The sequence below is a fragment of the Oryctolagus cuniculus genome, chromosome 3 (genome assembly GCF_964237555.1).
Source record: "Oryctolagus cuniculus chromosome 3, mOryCun1.1, whole genome shotgun sequence".
Taxonomy (NCBI): domain Eukaryota; kingdom Metazoa; phylum Chordata; class Mammalia; order Lagomorpha; family Leporidae; genus Oryctolagus; species Oryctolagus cuniculus.
In genome coordinates this window covers 151,433,680-151,453,769 of record NC_091434.1, presented here as the reverse complement: position 1 = coordinate 151,453,769, position 20,090 = coordinate 151,433,680, and the positions used below count along the sequence as shown (strand labels likewise).

General features: G+C 36.6%; 1 protein-coding gene across 4 annotated transcripts in view; it reads left to right on the top strand.

Moving 5' to 3' along the window:
* Positions 1-20,090, top strand: part of TFEC (transcription factor EC) — an 81,623-nt gene that overhangs the window by 20,800 nt on the left and 40,733 nt on the right. The window contains exons 1-3 of one of the 4 annotated variants that reach the window (XM_051848897.2): positions 5,774-5,906; positions 12,395-12,646; positions 19,987-20,070. In XM_051848897.2, coding sequence (XP_051704857.2) covers positions 12,467-12,646; positions 19,987-20,070 — 264 coding nt within the window. In that variant the 5' untranslated portion in view covers positions 5,774-5,906; positions 12,395-12,466. Of the gene's footprint in view, positions 1-5,773; positions 5,907-12,394; positions 12,647-19,928; positions 20,071-20,090 lie in introns of those variants that run through there. The other 3 variants (XM_017342725.3, XM_070071252.1, XM_051848898.2) reach the window with 3 other exon arrangements.

Here is a 20,090-nt window from a genome sequence, read left to right as displayed (position 1 = left end):
AGCATTTAAAATTATGTGAAAAAAGGAGAAAATATAATTTAGTAAAAGAATATTTTCCTTTGGGTGATTACAAGATCAGAATCCTGGAAGTTCTAAGCTTTCTCAACTTTGAATTAGGTGCATCCTTCAACATCCATCCCATCAGTCATTGTCAAAGTGTAGATGTCATATCAATCTTGTCCAGAACCAGGTGCTATTCCCTCATGGATTTTTAAATGTCTCTTGAGTCCAGCTACTTGTCTTGACACGACCACCCTGCCTTCATCATATGGCCTTGATTCAAGCAGCACTCCTCTTTTTGGATTCCCCCATTCACCCCTTTAACATTCATCTGACTGAACATCTACTGCCCTTTCCCTTGTGGCAAAGAAAATAAGACAACCTGGTATGTCTAAAAGAATGCAGGAGTAGTCTAACTGGTCCCTGGAGGCTTACGCCATGCCATAATCTTCCTGCTCCATTACGGACTTTCACTGAAATTCTCTCCTGTTGCTGCTTCTCACCACAGTATCTTTGCACATACTGTTCCATCTCCCTGGAATGCTCTTATCTATACTCTCTCTTTGGTTACTTCCTACTCATCTGTCTGGTCCTGCCCTATCTTCGATCTCATCCTTGGAGAAGTCTTCTCTGACTCTAGATAACATCCTGTTCCCACATGCTCATAGTCATGTATATCTTCCTTCCCTATCACTTGAGAACACTTGAAAATTTAGTCTTTTTTTGTGGTTGTTTCATTCAAATCTGTCTTTTCTTCCTGATTGTAAACTACAGAGCAGAGGGACCATGTTTCATGTCGCTCATCATCATTACTGACCCAAGAGTATAGGCAGGCTTGTGGTTAGTAAATGAATGAATCTGTGAATGTGGTAGCAGACATGGACTTTCTCTTAAATGACTTGTTCTTGTTTTATATAGGTCTCTTTGCTTGACTTTATGATGCATTTTACTTATAGGGCTTGTTATATTATGTTAATTATATATATATAAATATTTATCTTTCCTAATAGACAGTGAACTCTTTGAAGACTGAGTTAGGTTTGTTTTGTTATCATTATATAACTAGAGCCCATAACAGTAGAGTAAAATCTGATGTGTACTGAAGAATATTGGTCCAATTAGTGAATTCTAAATTTATGAATACAATGTCAAATATGTTTTAAAATATCATGCTTAGGTTTCATAACTTATTTCAGTTATTGATGATGTAGCCAACTGACGTTAGTGTATTATATCATATTATATTTCATTTTCAATTTATATAAGGTGAACAAATTCCATGTGTTTCATATGTACATATTTAGGAGCATAGTGATACTTCCCACCCTACCTTTCCTCCCACTCTTGCTCCCACCCTCCCTTATTCCTTTTTTATTCTTTCTTTTAACCTTTACAATAACATACTTTCAGTTTATTTTATAATCACAATTTTAGCCCTCCACTAAGTAAAGAATTCAACAAAGAGTAAGAAGAAAAAAACACTGTTCCTCAACAGTAAAGACAAGGGCTGTAAACAATCATCAAATCTCAAAATGTCAAGTTTGCTCATACACACTACACTTTTTGTGTAGCCCAGGTGAAGTGGTTGTTCCTTATGTGACTCTTGATGGATGTTTATGGCTCAAAAATTTTTGAATACACAACAATCTGAAAGAACAGATCAGACTTAGTAACTCAGAGTTATTACTGATATTTGTTCTCTTTATGTTAAGGATGTAAAGTGATAATTTTACTGAGAAACTAATACAAATAAAATAAATCAGTACAAGTATAAAAGAAGCTAGAGGCAGCTTTAAGAGACACTTAGGCTTTTTAGTCTAAATACGACTGCTCATCAAGTGCAAGACTTTTACTGCTAGAATGCCATTGAATTAGGACAATTCTTCTTAGTAATATTCATTTCTTTTTAAAGTCTTTTAAGCGTGGTTCTCTCCTCAAAGACACACCATCGAATTATCCAAATTCTAATGATTGGGACTGAAAGAATATGTTACAATCACATTTTATATTATTATCCATCAAATAGCTTTGGATTATATAATACTCAGCTGAAATGTGCTGACAGTTATTCAGAAACCTAAGTAAAACTTTTGATGAACCGGGCACTACTTTAGCTTAGTAGTTACATCTCAATCAGACAAGCTCGATGGTATAATTTTAGTTTGAGTCAAGATGAGATTTATGGATATATCTTATCCACAGACTGCTGTGAGGAAAGTAAGATTTGAAGAAATGAGTTATTAATCTTTACTGCAGAACATTAACAAATGTCATGTGGCTTTTATGAGTTGGAACCTAGGAGATAGTAGATTCATAAGGCCCCCAAAATAGATTTCCTCTTATACACCTCTGGTATCAGGAACATAATTAATAGTTACCTATTATTCACTTGTGAAGTCCAAACTCTTACTTCATTTATTAAATTCAGGCTTAGTATAAAATTAACAAAGTTAAATAAGGGCTATTAAGTACAGTGAATGGGATTGTCTTGCTTTTAAGTGTGTGTGTGTGTGTGTGTGTGGTATGATGATGTGCATAAGTTTTTATTTACTGTCACCAAATAATATATTTAGAATAAATCTCTCTCTGGACAAAAATATTTCTGTTCCTGTTCTTGCTATGATTAAACAGGATTATTGTGTGGGTACCCATATTTGCTTGTTTAATTTCATTGGCCAGTCAAAATAAAGGGTGATAAAAATATCTAGTTATTGAAGTAATTCCTTGTGTGATATTTGTCATTACTTTTTAGTTTTAAATTTCAAAAGATGAGTCCTGAAAAGTTGAATCATCTCCTCCCAAATTCTTTGCCCTCAGTATAGCTAAATGGTCTGCAGATGCATGGTGATGTGAGGGTCACTTTCCTGCTTCCCAGGGAGGAAGTCCCTTGGGATTGAATTTAACAAAGAGCAAACTCTCATTAAATGTTTGCTGAGTGAATGTTAAAAGAATTAGCTAAGGGCTTTCACCATTACCACATACTTTATTTTAAAATAACGTTTTAAAAAAAGCTAATTTAAATATATTCCTGCATAAATATGAATTATATTTAAAAGCATTACCTGATATAGAGAAATATTTAAGGAGATGTGACATGGGCAGACAATCTTGTAGAAAGGAGAATCATGGGCTGGTGGAGCCTCTCTATCTTGATTTGACTGCTTGTTTTTGTCTCTTAAGTTTCCTTGAGCAATATATTCTCTCTGTTTTCCTGTCTGTAGGATATTAAACCGATATGAACTGGAAAGTAAATTGGGGGAATGAAATCAAGTGTCTGGGAGAGTCATTTGAAAAAACACCGTGTGAAAATAAGCCTATCTCCGAGTGGAGACATAGAGTCCTTCCAGTCAGCACTGCTTGGCTGGCCCTTGTTATTACAGAATTCTACTTACCAGGAAGTTCTAAATCCAAATGCAAATAGGACCCTTAACTCAATAACATCTAGTTACTTTTAATTAAGTCCTAACTAAATTTTCGGTGATTTGTAGAGTTGAATCCTCCCAAGGTTGATCCATACTCTCTGGGATTTTAGATTAGATACCACATATCCAAAGTCAACTTGTGCTATTGTTCCAACTGCTATTATCCAGGAATGCCATGGTTCTTCTTTCTATGACCTTAAGCTGTTTTCTCATGGATCACTATCAGTTCTCTCAGACGTCAGAATTCCTACATCAATTTTAATCTAAAAATGACAGCAGAACAGAAAAACAAACCACGGACACAAGCATTTTGTATTTGTGATTGAGATTCCCCAGTGATTATGGTTTCTGCGGTTCAGGGATGACAATTTTCCTTCATGACCAGCTCTTCTCTTTAGTTCATTATATGTGCAGGAGTTTGGGTGACTCTAACTTTTCTAAATTATTTTGTTTACTAACTAGGCACTCACTGGTTCACTTACTAACAGAGCTAACCACCACTTTTTATAAAGGCTTTATTTTTAGAGCAATTTATATTTCACAACAAAATTGAGCAGAAGGTACAATTTCCCATATATCCCCTGTGCATATAGATCTATAGCAACCCTACTGTCAATATTTCTGCCAGGGTGGTGTGTTTGTTACAACTGTTGAACATACACTGGTGCCTCACTATCACCCAAGGTTTATAGTTTCCTTTTGGGTTTACTCTCGTTATACATACTGGGTTTGGAAAAATGTAAAATAGCATTTTCCCAACATTTTCGTTGTACTGCCATGCAAACTAGTTTCATTGTCTTGAAAGTCCTTTGTGTTCTACTTGATTATCTCTCCACTCAATGCATGGTAAATACTGTTCTTATTATTGTCTTTATATCTTTGCCCTCCCTGAAAAGTCAGATGGCTGGAATCATACAATATGTAGCCTTTTAAGATTGGCTTCTTTTTCTTAGTAATGTGAATTTAAGTTTCCTGCATGACTTTTCATTTCTTGAAAGCTCAATTTTTCTTTAGCAAAATGATGTTATGTTATTTGGATGTGCCATAGTTGATTTAACCAATAACCACCAAGAGGGACATCTTGATTGATTCTAAGTTTGGGAATATAAACATTCACATGCAGGTTTTTGGTTGGATACAAGCTTTTTTTTATAAGTAGTATAAGTGGAGCAGCCAAGACTCGAATCAATGCCCATATGGGATGCCGGCATCTCAGGCTGTAGCTTTATCTGCTACATAATGATTCTGGTACTGGATATGTTTTTAATCATTTGGTTGATTACCAAAGGTGCAATTGCTGTATTATATGATAACGGTATGTTTAGCTTTGATTAAAACCACAAAACTGTCTTTGAAAATAGCTGTACAATTTAGCATGCCCAGCAATGAATGAGGGTTCTTGTTACTTTCTATTATTTAGTGATAATAGTGCTTCAGATATTTGCCATTCTAGAAGATATAATGGGATATTATCATGGTTTTAATTTGTTTTTCCATGAAGACATATAATGTGGGTGCCTCTTTTCATATCTTTATTTGCAAAACTGTGAGATGTTTGTGGGGTGTTTGGTAAGGTATTTGGTCCATATTTTAGTTAAGCCGCTTGCCTTTTTATTGTTAACTTTTAAGCATTCTTTAAATATTTTGGATAATAGATATATCTGATAATAGATATAAGATATATCTTTTGCAATTTTCTCCTCTTAGTCTGTGGCTTGTCTTTATATTTTCTTGACAGTGTACTTTGCAGAGTAGAAAACTGTAATTTTTTTAGTATCCTGCTTGTCAGTTCTTTCTTTTATGGATTGTATCTTTGATGTTAGATCTAAAAATCATAACTATATTCCAAGTCATCTATATTTTCTCATATTTGATCTTTAAGGAGCTTTACATGTCTGGATCTATTGTGGGTTAATTTTTGTGAAGAGTATAAGGTCTGTGTCGGGATTCATTGTTTTGCAACTGGGTGTCCAGTCTTTCTACACCATTAGTCAAAAATGCTATCTTTTCCCCATTGTGTTGCCTTGTTGTTTATCAAAGATTGGATAAACTCTGTGTGGGTTGGTTTCTGTGGGTGGAGGCTCTGTTTTGTTCCACTGACTGATTGTCTGTTCTTTTGTGATTTATTTATTTTTTTAAAGATTTATTTATTTATTTTGAAAGTCAGAGTTAGAGAGAGGAGAGATACAGAGAGATCTTCTATCCATTGGTTCACTCCCCAGGTGGCCTCAGAAACCAGCACTGGGCCAGGCCGAAGCCAGGAGCCTGGAGCTTCATCCCAGTCTCCCACATGGGTGGCAGGGGACCCAAACACTTGGGCCATATTTTGCTGCTTTTCGCAGTAAACTGGATTGGAAGTGGAGCAGCTAGGACACAAACCGGCACCCATAAGGGATGCTGACATCCCAAGTGGTGGATTAGCATACTGTGCCACAACCACAACGCCAGCTCATCCTTTGTTATTTTGATTGCTATAGTTTTACAGTAAGTATTGAAGTTGAATAGTGGTAGTCTTCTAACTTTATTATCCTCCAGTATTGTGTTGGCTATTCTGTATCTTTTCAGAATACACTGAGCATATACTTTTCAGAATCAATTGAGTATGAACTCAGCCTAAGCTTTAGAATTGTTTTGCTGATATCCTAAAAATAACTCTCTGATATTTTTATAGGATTGCATTGAATTTGTTGATCAAGTTGGGAAGATACGATATCTTAACAATATTGAATCTTTCTTTCTCTTCATTTATTAATTTGTTGATTTCTTTCACTAGAGTTTTGCAATTCTCTTCATTTTTTACTGATTTTGTTAGATTTACACCTAGGTATTTGATTTATTTGAGTACTAGTATAAAGGGCACTGTGTTTTTAATTTCAAGTTTCACTTGTTAATTGTTGGTATATAAGATTAGTGTTAGCATACTCTATCTTTCTCCATATCTTTACTTTTGATCTATATGTGCCTTTATTTTTAAAGTGGATTTCTTGTCCTAGGTCTTTTAAGTGATATATTTACACCATTAATATTCAAAGTGATTATTGGTATGGTTGGATTATTATCTTCCATATTTGTTCCCATTTTGTATTTGTTTCCATTATTATTTACTCCTGTTTTTGTCTTCCACTCTGTTGCTACTTTATATTGTTTTAATCGTGCACTTTATCTGATTCTATTTTCTCTTTTTCTATAACATCAGTTGTACTTTTTTTTACTTTGTTCAGTAGGTACCTGAGAGTTTGTAATAGATATTTACAATGAATCCAAGTTCAATTTCAAATAACACTATAGCAGTTCATGGGTAATGCAAATAGCTTATGATAACCAAATAATCTTATGTCCTTCTCCTGTTGATTGTATTATTGTTGTCATTAATTTCACTTACACATACACATACAAAATCATTCATATATAATATATCTATATCTATATATATATACCTAATGAGATACATATTGCTAGCCTGGCATGGGTGCAACAGGTTAAGCCACCACTGCCAGCATCCTTATCAGAGTGGTTGTTTGAGTCCTGGCTACTCCACTTCCAATCCAAGTCCCTGCTAATGTGACTGAGAATACAGCAGAAGATAGTCCAAATGCTTGGGCCTTTGCCATCCACATGACATACCTGGATGGAATTTCTGTCTCCTGGCTTCAGCCTGGCCCAACACCAGCAGCTTTTGTGGCCATTTTGGAGTGAACCAGTGGGTGGAAGATTTTCTCTCTCTCTCTCTCTCTGCTACTCTGCCTGTCAAATAAATAAATATTTTTAAGAAATTAAAAAATATTTTATTGATGTTATTATTTTGAACAAGTTAGAATAATTAAAAATCTGAAAAAATCCTTTTATCTCAATTTATTCCTTTTCTGATGCTCTTCCTTTCTTTATATTGGCCTGAGCTTTTTTGACCTACATCGTTTACCCACGATCCAAAGAACTTCTTTTAGCATTTCTTCCAAGGCAGGCCTACAATTTTTAATTGAGAAGAACCGTAAATCCTTTCATGTTTGAATGGAAATTTCAGAAGGTATGGAATTCTAGGTTTGTATTTCTCTCTCTCAACGTGTTAAATAGTATTTTCCCCTTAGGTAAGCTGCATTTCCCTTTATGAGTTCTTTCAGGATTTTATTTTTGTTTTTGATTTTTTACAGTTTGGACATAAAATGTCCAAGAATAGATTTTGCTGTATTTTGTTTTTCGTATTTATCTTCCTTGGTGTTCTCGGAACTTCTTAGATCTGTGTTTTTGTGTATGACATTAATTTGGAGAAATTCTTAGTCATTATTGTTTCCAATCTTGGTCTATTGCTTTCTCTCTTTTCCTCTGTCATTCCCACTGTGTATAGGATACACCTTTTGTAGTTGTTCCATAGTTCTGGGGAATGCTTTTCTTTTTTTGCTCAATCATCTTTTTTTCATTGATTTTTTTTAGTGTTGGATGCTCCAATTGAGAAATCTCAAATTCAGAGATTATTTCCTCAGTCTGCAAATCAGCCCACCAAAGCATTCTTCATTTTTGTTAGAGTGTTTTTTTTTTTAAATCTTTAGCATTTACTTTCAGTAATTTCTTTGAATCCCCTTCTCTCTGTTTACCGTACTTATCTATTCTTACAAATTGTGTACCTTATCTATTAGGGCCATTAATCATAGTTGTTTTAAATTCCTGGTTTGATCATTCCAACTTAGTGGCCATATCAGAATCTGGTTCTAAGGCTTGCGCTGTGGGTTTTTTTATTGTTTGTGTTTTGTTCGTTTGTTTTTTTACCTTTTACTTTGCCTTCCTAGTGATCAGACATGATGTATTGAGTAAAAGTTGATGTAAATAAGCCTTCTATTATGTATACTTTTATTTTATAATAGCAGCATGGTATGGTAATAATATAGAAATATAATTCAGAATTCTGATGATATGATTTAGTTATTATTTTTAATACTAAAATTTCATTTTGTTTCAATGATCTTAACTTATTTCACAGTCCAGTGGACCAAATCATAATCTATAGCTGCTCTAGCCTTCTAGGTAAAGACTTGATATTCTGATTATTGTGTATCTGTTCTAACAGATTTCCAAAACTCTCTGTGATTACCAGAGTACTCATATATGATACTCTAGTGATGCATTCTTTCATTCATCTACTTCACTCACACAAGCGCATGATTTTAAGTACCTGCTGTGCGTCAGTTCTTGGGCTTTTTACAGAATGTGTGTCAACACAGCGGTCAGCAAGAGAAAGTTCTTGCCCTTGGAGAATGTGTTTTTTTTAAAGATTTATTTATTTATTTGAAAATCAGAGTTAAACAGAGAAAGAAGGAGAGGCAGAGAGAGAGAGAGAGAGAGAGAGGTCTTCCATCCACTGGTTCACTCCCTAATTGGCTGCAACGGCCAGAGCCATGCTGTTCCGAAGCCAGGAGCTTCTTCTGGGTCTCCTGCGTGGGCACAGGGGCAGCTGGGACTTGAACAGGCACCCAGATGGGTTCTGGCACTGCAAGCGGTAGCTGCACCCATTACTCCACAGGAGAATGCGTTTTTTTCTTCCATTCTAGATTTTGATTAGACTACAAGCCATTTGAGAGCAGATATTGTCATAATCTCTTTTCTATTTTCAGTACAATAGTAAGTATCTGTATGTTTGGTACCCCAAAATATTTCTTGAAAAAATGAAATAATGGACAACAAAAAGATATAGTTTCAATTATTACATCCTTCAAAATACTGGAAAATTCAGGAAAAAAGAGAAAATCCAATTGATACTTTATTTCATTAGGATCAAGCAATTTAAAAGTCACTTAAAAGTGGTTGCTCATGGTTTAACTGGTGTTTACATTGAATTGTCCCATTGTCCTGGTAGAAGTCCATGATTAGAAAAGTCAGATTTTTGGAGTCTCCATTGTATCTTCCCCTGCTCCACTAAGCTTGGAGACTCTTCTGCTTACTTTCTAAATGTTGTATAGGAAGGATCCGAGACTGTCCTCACTTTTGCCCATTAAATCTTCATAGTTCCATGTGACAATTTTGGTAAATTAAAGTTGACTCTCTTTTACATTTATTGTCTGTACATGGAGTGGTCTGAAGAGGAAGTTATACTCTTACTTCAGAAAGAATAAGCATTCATGTGAGTCCTTTTCATGACAAACATTTGTGTCTATCTCCCAACTTCCTGTCTTGTTTCATCTTGAGAATTTCTTTAAGTCTCCTGTGTAAGAGCATCTCTCCTTCCAACACCTAGCTTATAGTCAATTTCTCTTCCAATATGTCTTTTTTTTTTTTTTTTCTTGACAGGCAGAGTGGACAGTGAGAGAGAGAGACAGAGAGAAAGGTCTTCCTTTTTCCGTTGACTCACCCCCAAGTGGCCGCTGTGGCCTGCGCGCTGCAGCCGGTGCACCGCACTGATCCAAAGCCAGGAGCCAGGTGCTTCCTCCTGGTCTCCCATGCGGGTGCAGGGCCCAAGGACCTGGGCCATCCTCCACTGCCTTCCCGGGCCACAGCAGAGAGCTTGACTGGAAAAAGAGCAACCGGGTCAGAACCGGCACCCCAACTGGGACTAGAACCCGGGGTGCCGGCACTGCAGGCGGAGGATTAGCCTAGTGAGCCACGGCGCCGTCCACCAATATGTCTTAACCACTGATTTTTGGTGAATTTTAACCTATTGCAGATTTTACTTGGCTTTTGTTTTGTGCTTCAGTGATTTCCATCCTTCACTAAGGAGCTGGCATGGAAGTGCTTAGGAAGGCGGGGTCTGTGTTCTGGATCCATCCTCACTAGCTGAGAGCCAGCAGGCATATCGTTTAGACTTAGCCTCTGTAAATCTCAGTGACTTCACCTATGTGCTGTGATAGAGACATTAGTGATACCTCCTAAAGTGTTAAAAAGGGTGAAATGAAAAAATGTTTGTGAAATTCTTAGCTCAGTGCATGGTACCTGTTGCTCATTATTATTGTTGTTGTTGTTGCTATCAGTGATATTAACACTGCTCAATAGTTTGTGAACTTCTAGAAGCCTAAGATCGCATCTGCAACTTGTTTTGCACTCTGGTTATAATGCAAAAATAAAGGTTCCAATAAATGTTTTTAGAGTCAGTGGATGAAGACTGAAAAATTAATGAATATTGTAAATTCTGAATCAATGTACTTCTCTTAGAACAAGATATTTTGTATTTGTGGGTATACAGTGTGAAATATTCAGATTTGTGAAATTGAAAATGTGTTCTATAATGTATATTTTGTAAATGTATACAGATTAAGAAGGATTAGCTTAAAACCATGGGATAATCTAAATTTCTACCCTAGGAAAAATCACTACTAGCATTTTAATGAAATGTTATTTCACAACTTTAAAGCTCATAGCAATATAATTAGTAATATGTGTAATCTTTATTACCAATCTTAATCTTTTTTATATGACTGAAAAATTATTTTATGGTAGTACAATTAAAATAATGCTAAAAATGTCAGCATAACAGAATTAAACTAAAGTAACTACAATATTGTACCCCAAACCAGCTAATTTAAATGCAAAATACTTGGCAAAGGCTATTTATCTGGGCTAATGCATGTTAAGGGATTTAAGGAGTAGTTTGTGTTACTGAAATAAAAGGAAAAATAAGCACTGTACAGCAATCTTTACTATTGTTTAACATGAGGGAAATATTAAAAAGGTTTATATATAGGCCACTTGAGGAAAATGTATTAAAAGCCATATCACAGCATAGTAAATATGAAGGCAACTGGCAGGCAATACTACATCACAGGCTTTTAAAGGAAAGCTTGAGATGCCTAAAATTATCCTTTTACATATAATAGTGTAACGTTAACCATGGCAACTAGAATGAAGATGTTCAAATTTTAACTCTGTTTTAAAAAACAGATTTCAAAAGACTGGATCATTATTATTTAGTTAGTACATGGCAATGGTGGTTTTTTTGAATACTTCTTTCTGTCAATTTATGAAGATAACTTTACCAATTTATTGTTATCATAAACTGAAAATATGGAAAGGTTTAAAATTAAGATTTTTATACAACATAACTAGACTCTATATAGAAACTTCAAAACCTACAGATTTTACCACCCTAAGGCTGTCATAATAATGTGTAGTGCATATATTCTAGTTTCATTCTTTCATGGATAAGTTAAAAGTTTTCTTAATAAATGTTTGATTATATTTGTATTCCATAGGATGTTTATATATAATATAAAGCAACCAAGGAATAGATATTATATAAAAATTATTTATAACAGTGAATCAGCAGTGTTTTTCTCTTATTATTTTAGGCTTCATTTCTTACAGTCTTAAAGAGCACATAAATTATTATATATTATAATATGTATTCTAATGTTTATTATATATTATCCCTATTATTTAGGGTTATTAATTTTAAAAACTTGATTAGCAAAAGTTTTCCTTTAAAAGCCTATGATGTGGCCGGCGCTGCGGCTCACTTGGCTAATCCTCCGCGAGCAGCGCCAGTACCCCGGGGTTCTAGTCCCGGTTGGGGCGCCGGATTCTGTCCTGGTTGATCCTCTTCCAGGCCAGCTCTCTGCTGTGGCCCAGGAAGGCAGTGGAGGATGGCCCAAGTGCTTGGGCCCTGCACCCGCATGGGAGACCAGGAGGAAGCACCTGGCTCCTGGCTTAGGATCGGCACAGCACGCCAGCCATTGCGGCCATTTGGGGGCTGAACCAACGGAAAAGGAAGACCTTTCTCTTTGGCTCTCTCTCTTTCACTGTTTAACTCTGCCTGTAAAAAAAAAAAAAAAGCCTATGATGTAGTGTTGCCTGCCAGTTGCCTTCATATTTACTGGATTAGAAAAGTTAAATTGCCTTTTAAAAACTATAGCCTACCTATAAGAGAAGCATAGGCTATAGTTTAAGAGAAAGTAGATGGATGTTACAGTGTTTGCTTTCATAGTTCCATTGTTGATAGGGAAGCTAATTAAATAGGTGATGTCCCACATTGTTTTGTTTTGTTTTGGTTTCAGGTTCCAGCACACCTGGAAAGTCCAACAAGGCAACAGTCACACAAAGCGCAGAGACAGCAAGTAAAACCTTTCATGACTCTTGATCACCAGATCATCAATCAGACTCTCAAGCGGCCACACCCTCCAGCGTCAAGCGGTGCTCTGCTGGTGCAGAATGGATACCCAACTCCAGATTTTGATGCAGGCTTCACAGGAAACCCCATCACCAAGTTGCTAACTTTTGGGAAAGAAGATGACCATGCAGAATGGCATGTATGTCTAATGGAGATTATAGCCTTGTGTTTTGAGTAAAACACTCGAAAAAATTAAAGTCAACATCTTTACAATAAACATTCCAATTGCAAATTAACTTGATAAAAGGAATATGTTAGCTAATTAACTTGCAACCATTAATTATATATTAATTACCATACATAATTTTTTCTTTTCTTTTTTTTTTTGACAGGCAGAGTTAGACAGTGAGAGAGACAGAGAGAAAGGTCTTCCTTTCTCTAGGATTAGCCTAGTGAGCCGCGGTACTGGCCACCATACATAATTTTTTAGCAACTCATTTTTATACTCATGCCAATTACATATCAAAATGAGTCAAAATAGACACTAATAGTAAATTGTGTTTAGAACATTCACTACTAAGTGTGAAGATTTTCAGATAATGTTAGTTGAAATATTTATCCAATTTTTTCACTAAATAAAACACACAGAACTTATTTAAATAGTAGTAAATTTGTGCTTTACAGGTGTTCATTAGAATAAGACTAATAATCTTATTGCATTTAATATTTTATGGAACCATATTTAAAATTTCTTCTTCTGATTGCCTATACATTCATTTCTGTTTTCAACAGATACTTCTGTCCCATTTACCAGGTAATAGGAATTTACAGGAGTTGAGCATACAAAAGTAGAGTGTCTAGTTCTATGGAGTTTACATTTATTGTGACTTGCTTGTAAATGAGCCTTCAAAAAATATTGAAGAATGAATAGAAATGGGAAAAAGATTTCCTTCAGTATCTCAATGTAGAAAGACTACATTATAGCTGAGCTTTCTTTTCTTTTCTTTCTTTTTTTTTTCTTTTCTTTCCAGTTTTCTTAGATGGAGCCATAGTCCTACGACCTCCCAGGTTTAATCTCCCAATGTAAATTCCAGAGGATTAGTTTTGATTTCAGATCCCTACTTTTTAGTTATTAAGTCTGTAGCCTCCAATCACAAAAAAAAAAAAAAAAAAAGTGCACAGAATCCCATTAGTTGGGTTCCAAATTATGGAGAAAGATTTTATTTTTACAAATTTTATGTTAATCTGGAAAAGAGAGAACAATAAGGACCTGCTGCATTGTTTAATGAAATATGAAACAACCCACAAATAGGACTCATTGAAATACAAAACTGAATGTAAATCTCTACATGTATATTTACTTAAGCTTTTCTGCAGTAGATATATAAAGAATTTTAAAAACTAAGAAATGTAGAGTGAAATACTCTATTCACTTTACAAAAATCATAAAAATATATGTAGGATGAAAATCATCTGAACAGTAAATATTAGAACTACACCCAATACAATTTATCTTACAACCACCTCTTCCAAAGTTCATTTCCCTGTGTGGAGATTGATTTTTAAAGGAAAAATCCCATCTACAAGGATATGAATATGCCAGTCCTAGGTAAAACTCAGATCTTATCACCCAACTTGTAAAATCTACTTTCTAAAAGTTGAGTTGGTAAGGAACATATAACAGTTTTCTGGGTTTTTTGTTTGTTCCTTAGGAATACATCCTACCTTGATTTTATAGTACATTTGTAAATATGAAGGAAATTTGTGTATTCTTAGGGGTCCTTTAGTTGGTCTCAATTAAATACAGTCCCAAGTCTTGGAAAGGTTGAAAGATCCAACAGGTGCAGTGGCCCAGGTACAATGTTAACAAGCCTGAAGACAAAATGTTTCCATTGTTTTAACCACTTTATTGAAAATATGTATACAAAAGTCTCTTCCAACAATCATTAATTCCATTTAGTCATAGTTTTACTCAGTCAGTGATAGTTTTGATTAGCAAGTAGTCTCTTTGAATTTAACTTATGTACACATTTTCACATAGTGCATCATTCACAGCTGTCTATCCTGAATGGCTGGGATATAACCTGTGCTACTGAAATTTCCCAATATTCTTTGATCAGTGCTAGAAATGCATGCCTCAAAGCAGGAAATCATGCCATCTTGGGGCACAGATAGAATAGTGTATTTGCTAAGTGGTATCAGTCCTTAACCGTTCTCATCCAAATTTCTACACTTTGAAATGCTGTTTGGATGCTCATATTTTAAAGTTTCCTAACACAGAGATAGAGTGGGAACTTAGGAAATGGTGGCTGTTGCATTTTTGGTGTTTCTTTCTTCTAAACCTGTGCATCCGTGACAACATGGAACATTTGATCAATTCAAAGACCCCAGAAATCATAGCTACCACAGGTTAAGTCTGTGAGGACATCCTTAGATTCAGTATTTGGTGATTGGAATTAGGAATAACTTTGTAAGTATAAGCATTTGGCCAAACGGTTTGTGACTCCAGATGGGACACACTGGAGTGCGTGGGTTCCAGTCCTTGCTGTGATCTTGATTCTAATTTCCTGCTACTGCAAACTTGGAAATGTAGCGGGTGATGGCTCAAGTAGTTAAGTTCTTGCCACCACGTGGGAGACTAAATGGATAGAGTTCCTAGCTCCTGGCTTGAGCCTAGCCCAGCCACAGCTATTGAAGCTACTGGAGCAATAAATCAGAATATGTGAGCTCTCTCCCCACTTTCTCTAAAATAAGCGTAATACATAAATAATTCTAAAAGTGGAAGAAATTGGCAATTAAAGATCTTTGAGACAAAGAAATAAATATCAAAACACCGTTTTATTGCATGGGTCTTTTTGGGCTATATGGAATGTACACTCATAACACATAGGGCCATTTCACACTAGCCATTGCTCCCCAGACTTGCCATTTAGCATCCCCAGGGTGCTCTGTGCCTCAGCAGTTCTCATGGTGGCCAGTTTCTCCTTACATCTTTTTGTTACTTATTCTCTCAATGTCTGTCATTTGCTAGATAATTCCAACTCATCCTTCAAGAATCATTTTGGGTTTCTTCTCCAGGGTGTTTTCCTTAGTTATTTTCTGCCTAGGAATGCATTTTACAGCAACATCTAAACCACATGGTTAACAATTATACTTACGGCATTATCACAGCACACCCTATGCTTTAATTATTTTTCATTATTTTTCTTATCCATTAGTTTGTTAATTCTTGATGAAAAATCAGACCTTATTCATATTTGTTTCTCCAGCCCTTAAGACAAATTTCTGCCAAATAATCAGTGTGTATTTTGACAAATTTAAAAGTCACTGAACTGTGAGTACCAATTTTAACGTTATGTCTCTATTTCCTGTTATTGATGTAGTGATGCATTAAGTAATATGGTGGAAACATTGAAAAACAGAAAATTATATCTCAGTTCAAAGATATTGTCATCTAATGTGGCAGATAGGGAACTTATACAATATGAGAATGAAATCATAACATTCTAAAAAATAAGAATAAATGGCAATTCTTGCAGTTTGAGATCTCAAGATATCCTGACAGAGGCAATACTTGGGTTGGGCACTAAAATATATGTATATCAACTGCAAAGATGGCACAAGATACATTTTATATATTTTAAAGCTTTAATTTATTTTCATTTTATTTGAAAGGTGGAGAGATAGATAGATAGATAGATAGATAGATGATAGAGACTCTTATCCATTGGTTTACTCCTTAATATGCTCACAAAAGCAAGAGCCTAAAGCCAGGAGCCAGGAACTCCATTCTGGACTCCCTCATGGGTGGTAGGGATCCAAGTACTTGAACCATCATCTGCTGCCCTTCAAGGTACACATTTGCAGGAAAATGAACAGGAAGCGGAGGAGCCAGGCCTCAAAGCAGACACTGTGATATGGGACACAGACATCCCAAGTGTGGATTTCATGGCTGCAACAAGCCACTCTATGCAGTGGTACAGAGTAGACAAGCATGTAGTGTGTTTGAGGATGACATAGAGACACATAAAGGACAGAAACTGGAAAGGAGAATTAAGGTGAACTGAAAGCCTTAAATGTAGACTCGGGTATTTAGACCATTATCCCCAAATGGTGAGGATCTCTGTCAGTTAGATTGTATCAGATTCGTGGACAAGAAACACAACTCTAGTGATTTGACTAAAGGAGAATTTATTTCCTCCCATAACAGTTCCATATTGTATATTACCTACATAGGATATTAAAAGCAATGTAAACAAAACTCAGAGTCCATATTGAGTGTCAAGTGCTATTAAAAATGTTTTGTTCAGATTAATTTGTCTAATCTTTAAAACAACACAACAGTTCAGTACTCTTTCTTCCATTTTTAAAATGAAGCAACTCACCTGAAATAGAGAAACTCAGAATCCATCTGGTACAGGTTCCTGGTCTCTGTGAAATCAAAATAGTTCCAGCCTCCTGCTCCATTTTTCTCCATTACCCTGTGGCTTTTTTACTCACGGATACCTCATGATGACTGCTACAAGATGACTGCTTATCTTCAGCATCTTGATCTCAAACCATATAGGATGGAGAGGAGGAAAGAAAGAAAAAGTTTCTATGAGAAAAAAGGAAAAGTCTCCCAGAAATCTACAATAGATTTGTGCTTATTATTTATTAGTAAAAATTATCTTTAATCATGCTTAGATGATACAGAGCCGTGAAAAATGTTTCCCTTTTTCTGGGCACATTGCTGCACCAACCAGAATTAATGAATTTCTTTTTATTTATTTATTTATTTATTTGATCGGCAGAGTGGACAATGAGAGAGAGAGACAGAGAGAAAGGTCTTCCTTTGCCATTGGTTCAACCCACAATGGCCACCACGGCCCGCACTGCGCTGATCCGAAGCCAGGAGCCAGGTGCTTCCTCCTGGTCTCCCATGTGGGTGCAGGGCCCAAGGACTTGGGCCATCCTCCACTGCACTCCCGGGCCACAGCAGAGCCTGACTGGAAGAGGCGCAACCAGGACAGAATCCGGCGCCCCAACTGGGACTAGAACCCCGGGGTGCCGGCGCTGCACATGGAGGATTAGCCTATATTGAGCCGCACTGCAGCACCGGCCAGAATTAATGCATTTCAATAAAGAAGGGGTAGAGTGACATTTAGTAGGTGACTCTCAGAGTGCACACAGGAGTAAGTTTCTGGGTACAAAAGTGTCATCATCAAAGCTGTGTCTCAGAGTCACTTTAATGCCAGATGAGTAGAAAATACTTGATATGAGGATTGGTACCATGTGAATAGATGAGAATATATTACAATAAAATCGAATGATAGCCAAAATGAAGACAACTGGTGATAGGAGAATAAAGAAGTAGAGGTGAGTGTTTAGCCTAGTGGTCATTAGGCTGGTTAAGACATCTGTACCTCACATTAGAGTACCTAGGTTGATATTCAGCTCTGACCTACAGCTTCTTGCTAATGTGGGAGATAGCAGGTGAGGGCTCAAATAATTGGTTTTCTGCCTACAAATGTCTTCTGGTTTGCTACCAAATGTCTGCAATGGTCAGGGTTGGGCCTGGCTAAAATCAGGTAGCTGAAATTCCATCCAAGTTCTCACGTGGGTGGCAGGGGCCCAAGCACTTGGCCATCTTCCCTGCTTTCCCAGTTGCATTTGCAGAGAGCAGGATCAGAAGTGGAGCAGCTGAGACCAGTTCGTGTATAGGATGCTGGCGTCACTGGCTGTGGCTGTGCCACAATGCTGGCCTCATTTTTTGAGCTTTTCATGCTAAATAATGTAAATGAGGACTGTAAACAGAAACAGGGTAGTCAGAAGGAGTATAAAGGTTGACATAGAAATAATAATGAGTATAATTTTTAAGATATCCAAAAGAAGAAGCTCAAAGGACATTTGAGAGATAAAATCTAGCTCTCAGGAGAGAATTTAGAACTATAAATAAGACTTCATTTGTTCCTTCATCAGAAAAACTGTCATTGCCACATGCTAGGGGCTCCACGTGGAAGGAGAGAGGAAAAAAATTACAAAGAATTATATTATGTAGAATGTGCAGTGGTATGGACCCGAACACAGAAGTGATATTCTTACCTAGAAGTATATTCACAATAAGAAAGAGGAAAATGGCTAATAGACAGTTTAGCCATATGGATAGCATGCACAAAGAATAGAGATGGGCAAAAGAATGATGTGAACAGAAAATGAGGCAGGTGTTGATAAAAGGTGAATGAGAGAGTTAGGCAGAAAAAAACTCTTCAGTGCTACCGTAGGGCTTACAGGGAACTCTTCAGTGGCCTGAGAGAAATCCACAGAAACTCCACTGGGCAATACAGGGGCTGCTCTTGCTGCTGCGGCTCTTCTAAAATATTCTCCAGCAAACATACAGAATGAAAGGCTATTTTAGAAAGGAGTTGAGAGATGGACTAGAAAGCTAATAGAGGTTAGGGTCACAGAGCCAAATTTCAATCTACCTCTGCCATTCACTAAAAATATAACCAGGGAAAAGATATTGTACTTCTTCTTCTTTCAGTTCCTCATCTAATAACATACCCACTTCATGGAGTTGCTGTGAAGTTTAGAACAGTGCCATGCACATCTTGTGCATTATGTCTGTATTAGTTATTGTTACTATTTAAGATGTCTATGATTATTGTTCTTGCTATTATTTTTGTTACTGGTCATTAGAGAAGGTAGAATAATATTTTCCACGTAGTCTACACCCATGTGGACTTTCAGCTAAAATTTGATTACTGATGTTTGGATATCTACCTACCTGTAAGATTCCATTAAAAACTTTTAAAAGAAACATAAAGTTGTAAAGCTGGCACTGCGGCTCACTAGGCTAATCCTCCGCCTTGCGGCGCCGGCACACCGGGGTTCTAGTCCCGGTCGGGGCGCTGGATTCTGTCCTGGTTGCCCCTCTTCCAGGCCAGCCCTCTGCTGTGGCCAGGGAGTGCAGTGGAGGATGGCCCAAGTGCTTGGGCCCTGCACCCCATGGGAGACCAGGATAAGTACCTGGCTCCCGCCATCGAATCAGCGCGGTGCGCCGGCCTCAGCGGGCTGGCAGCGGCAGCCATTGGAGGGTGAACCAATGGCAAAAGGAAGACCTTTCTCTCCGTCTCTCTCTCTCTCACTGTCTGTAACTCTACCTGTCAAGTAAATAAATAAAAAAATCTTTTTTAAAAAAGGAAAGAAACATAAAGTTGTAGGAAGCCATCTCTCTACATGTTAACTCTAACTCTGCCTTGAAGTACTTTGTGATAATCATTTTACATATGTAAAGTACTGATTTTCAAGCCTGGAGTACCTTGCCCAGCTGTCCCTGGTCAGCCCTTAGATGCAAATGCAAAGCAAAGCAACAAATCAAAGTGTATCAGGATCACTTCATTTTCAGTTCTAAAATATTCTGGATTTTGCTACAACTATAACCTCCACTTACATTGTTTAAAAGACTTAAAGATTACTAGAGTTTTTCTTTTTTATTTCAGACTAAAGCACAAGTTTTATCATTATGCGCAACATTCTAAATTCATTATATTTTGCTAGATGGAGAACATTATTGAGGATATAATCGGTATGGAATCGAGTTTTAAAGAGGAAGGAACAGACTCTCTGCTAATGCAAAGACCAGTAAGTGTTTCCAGATCCTA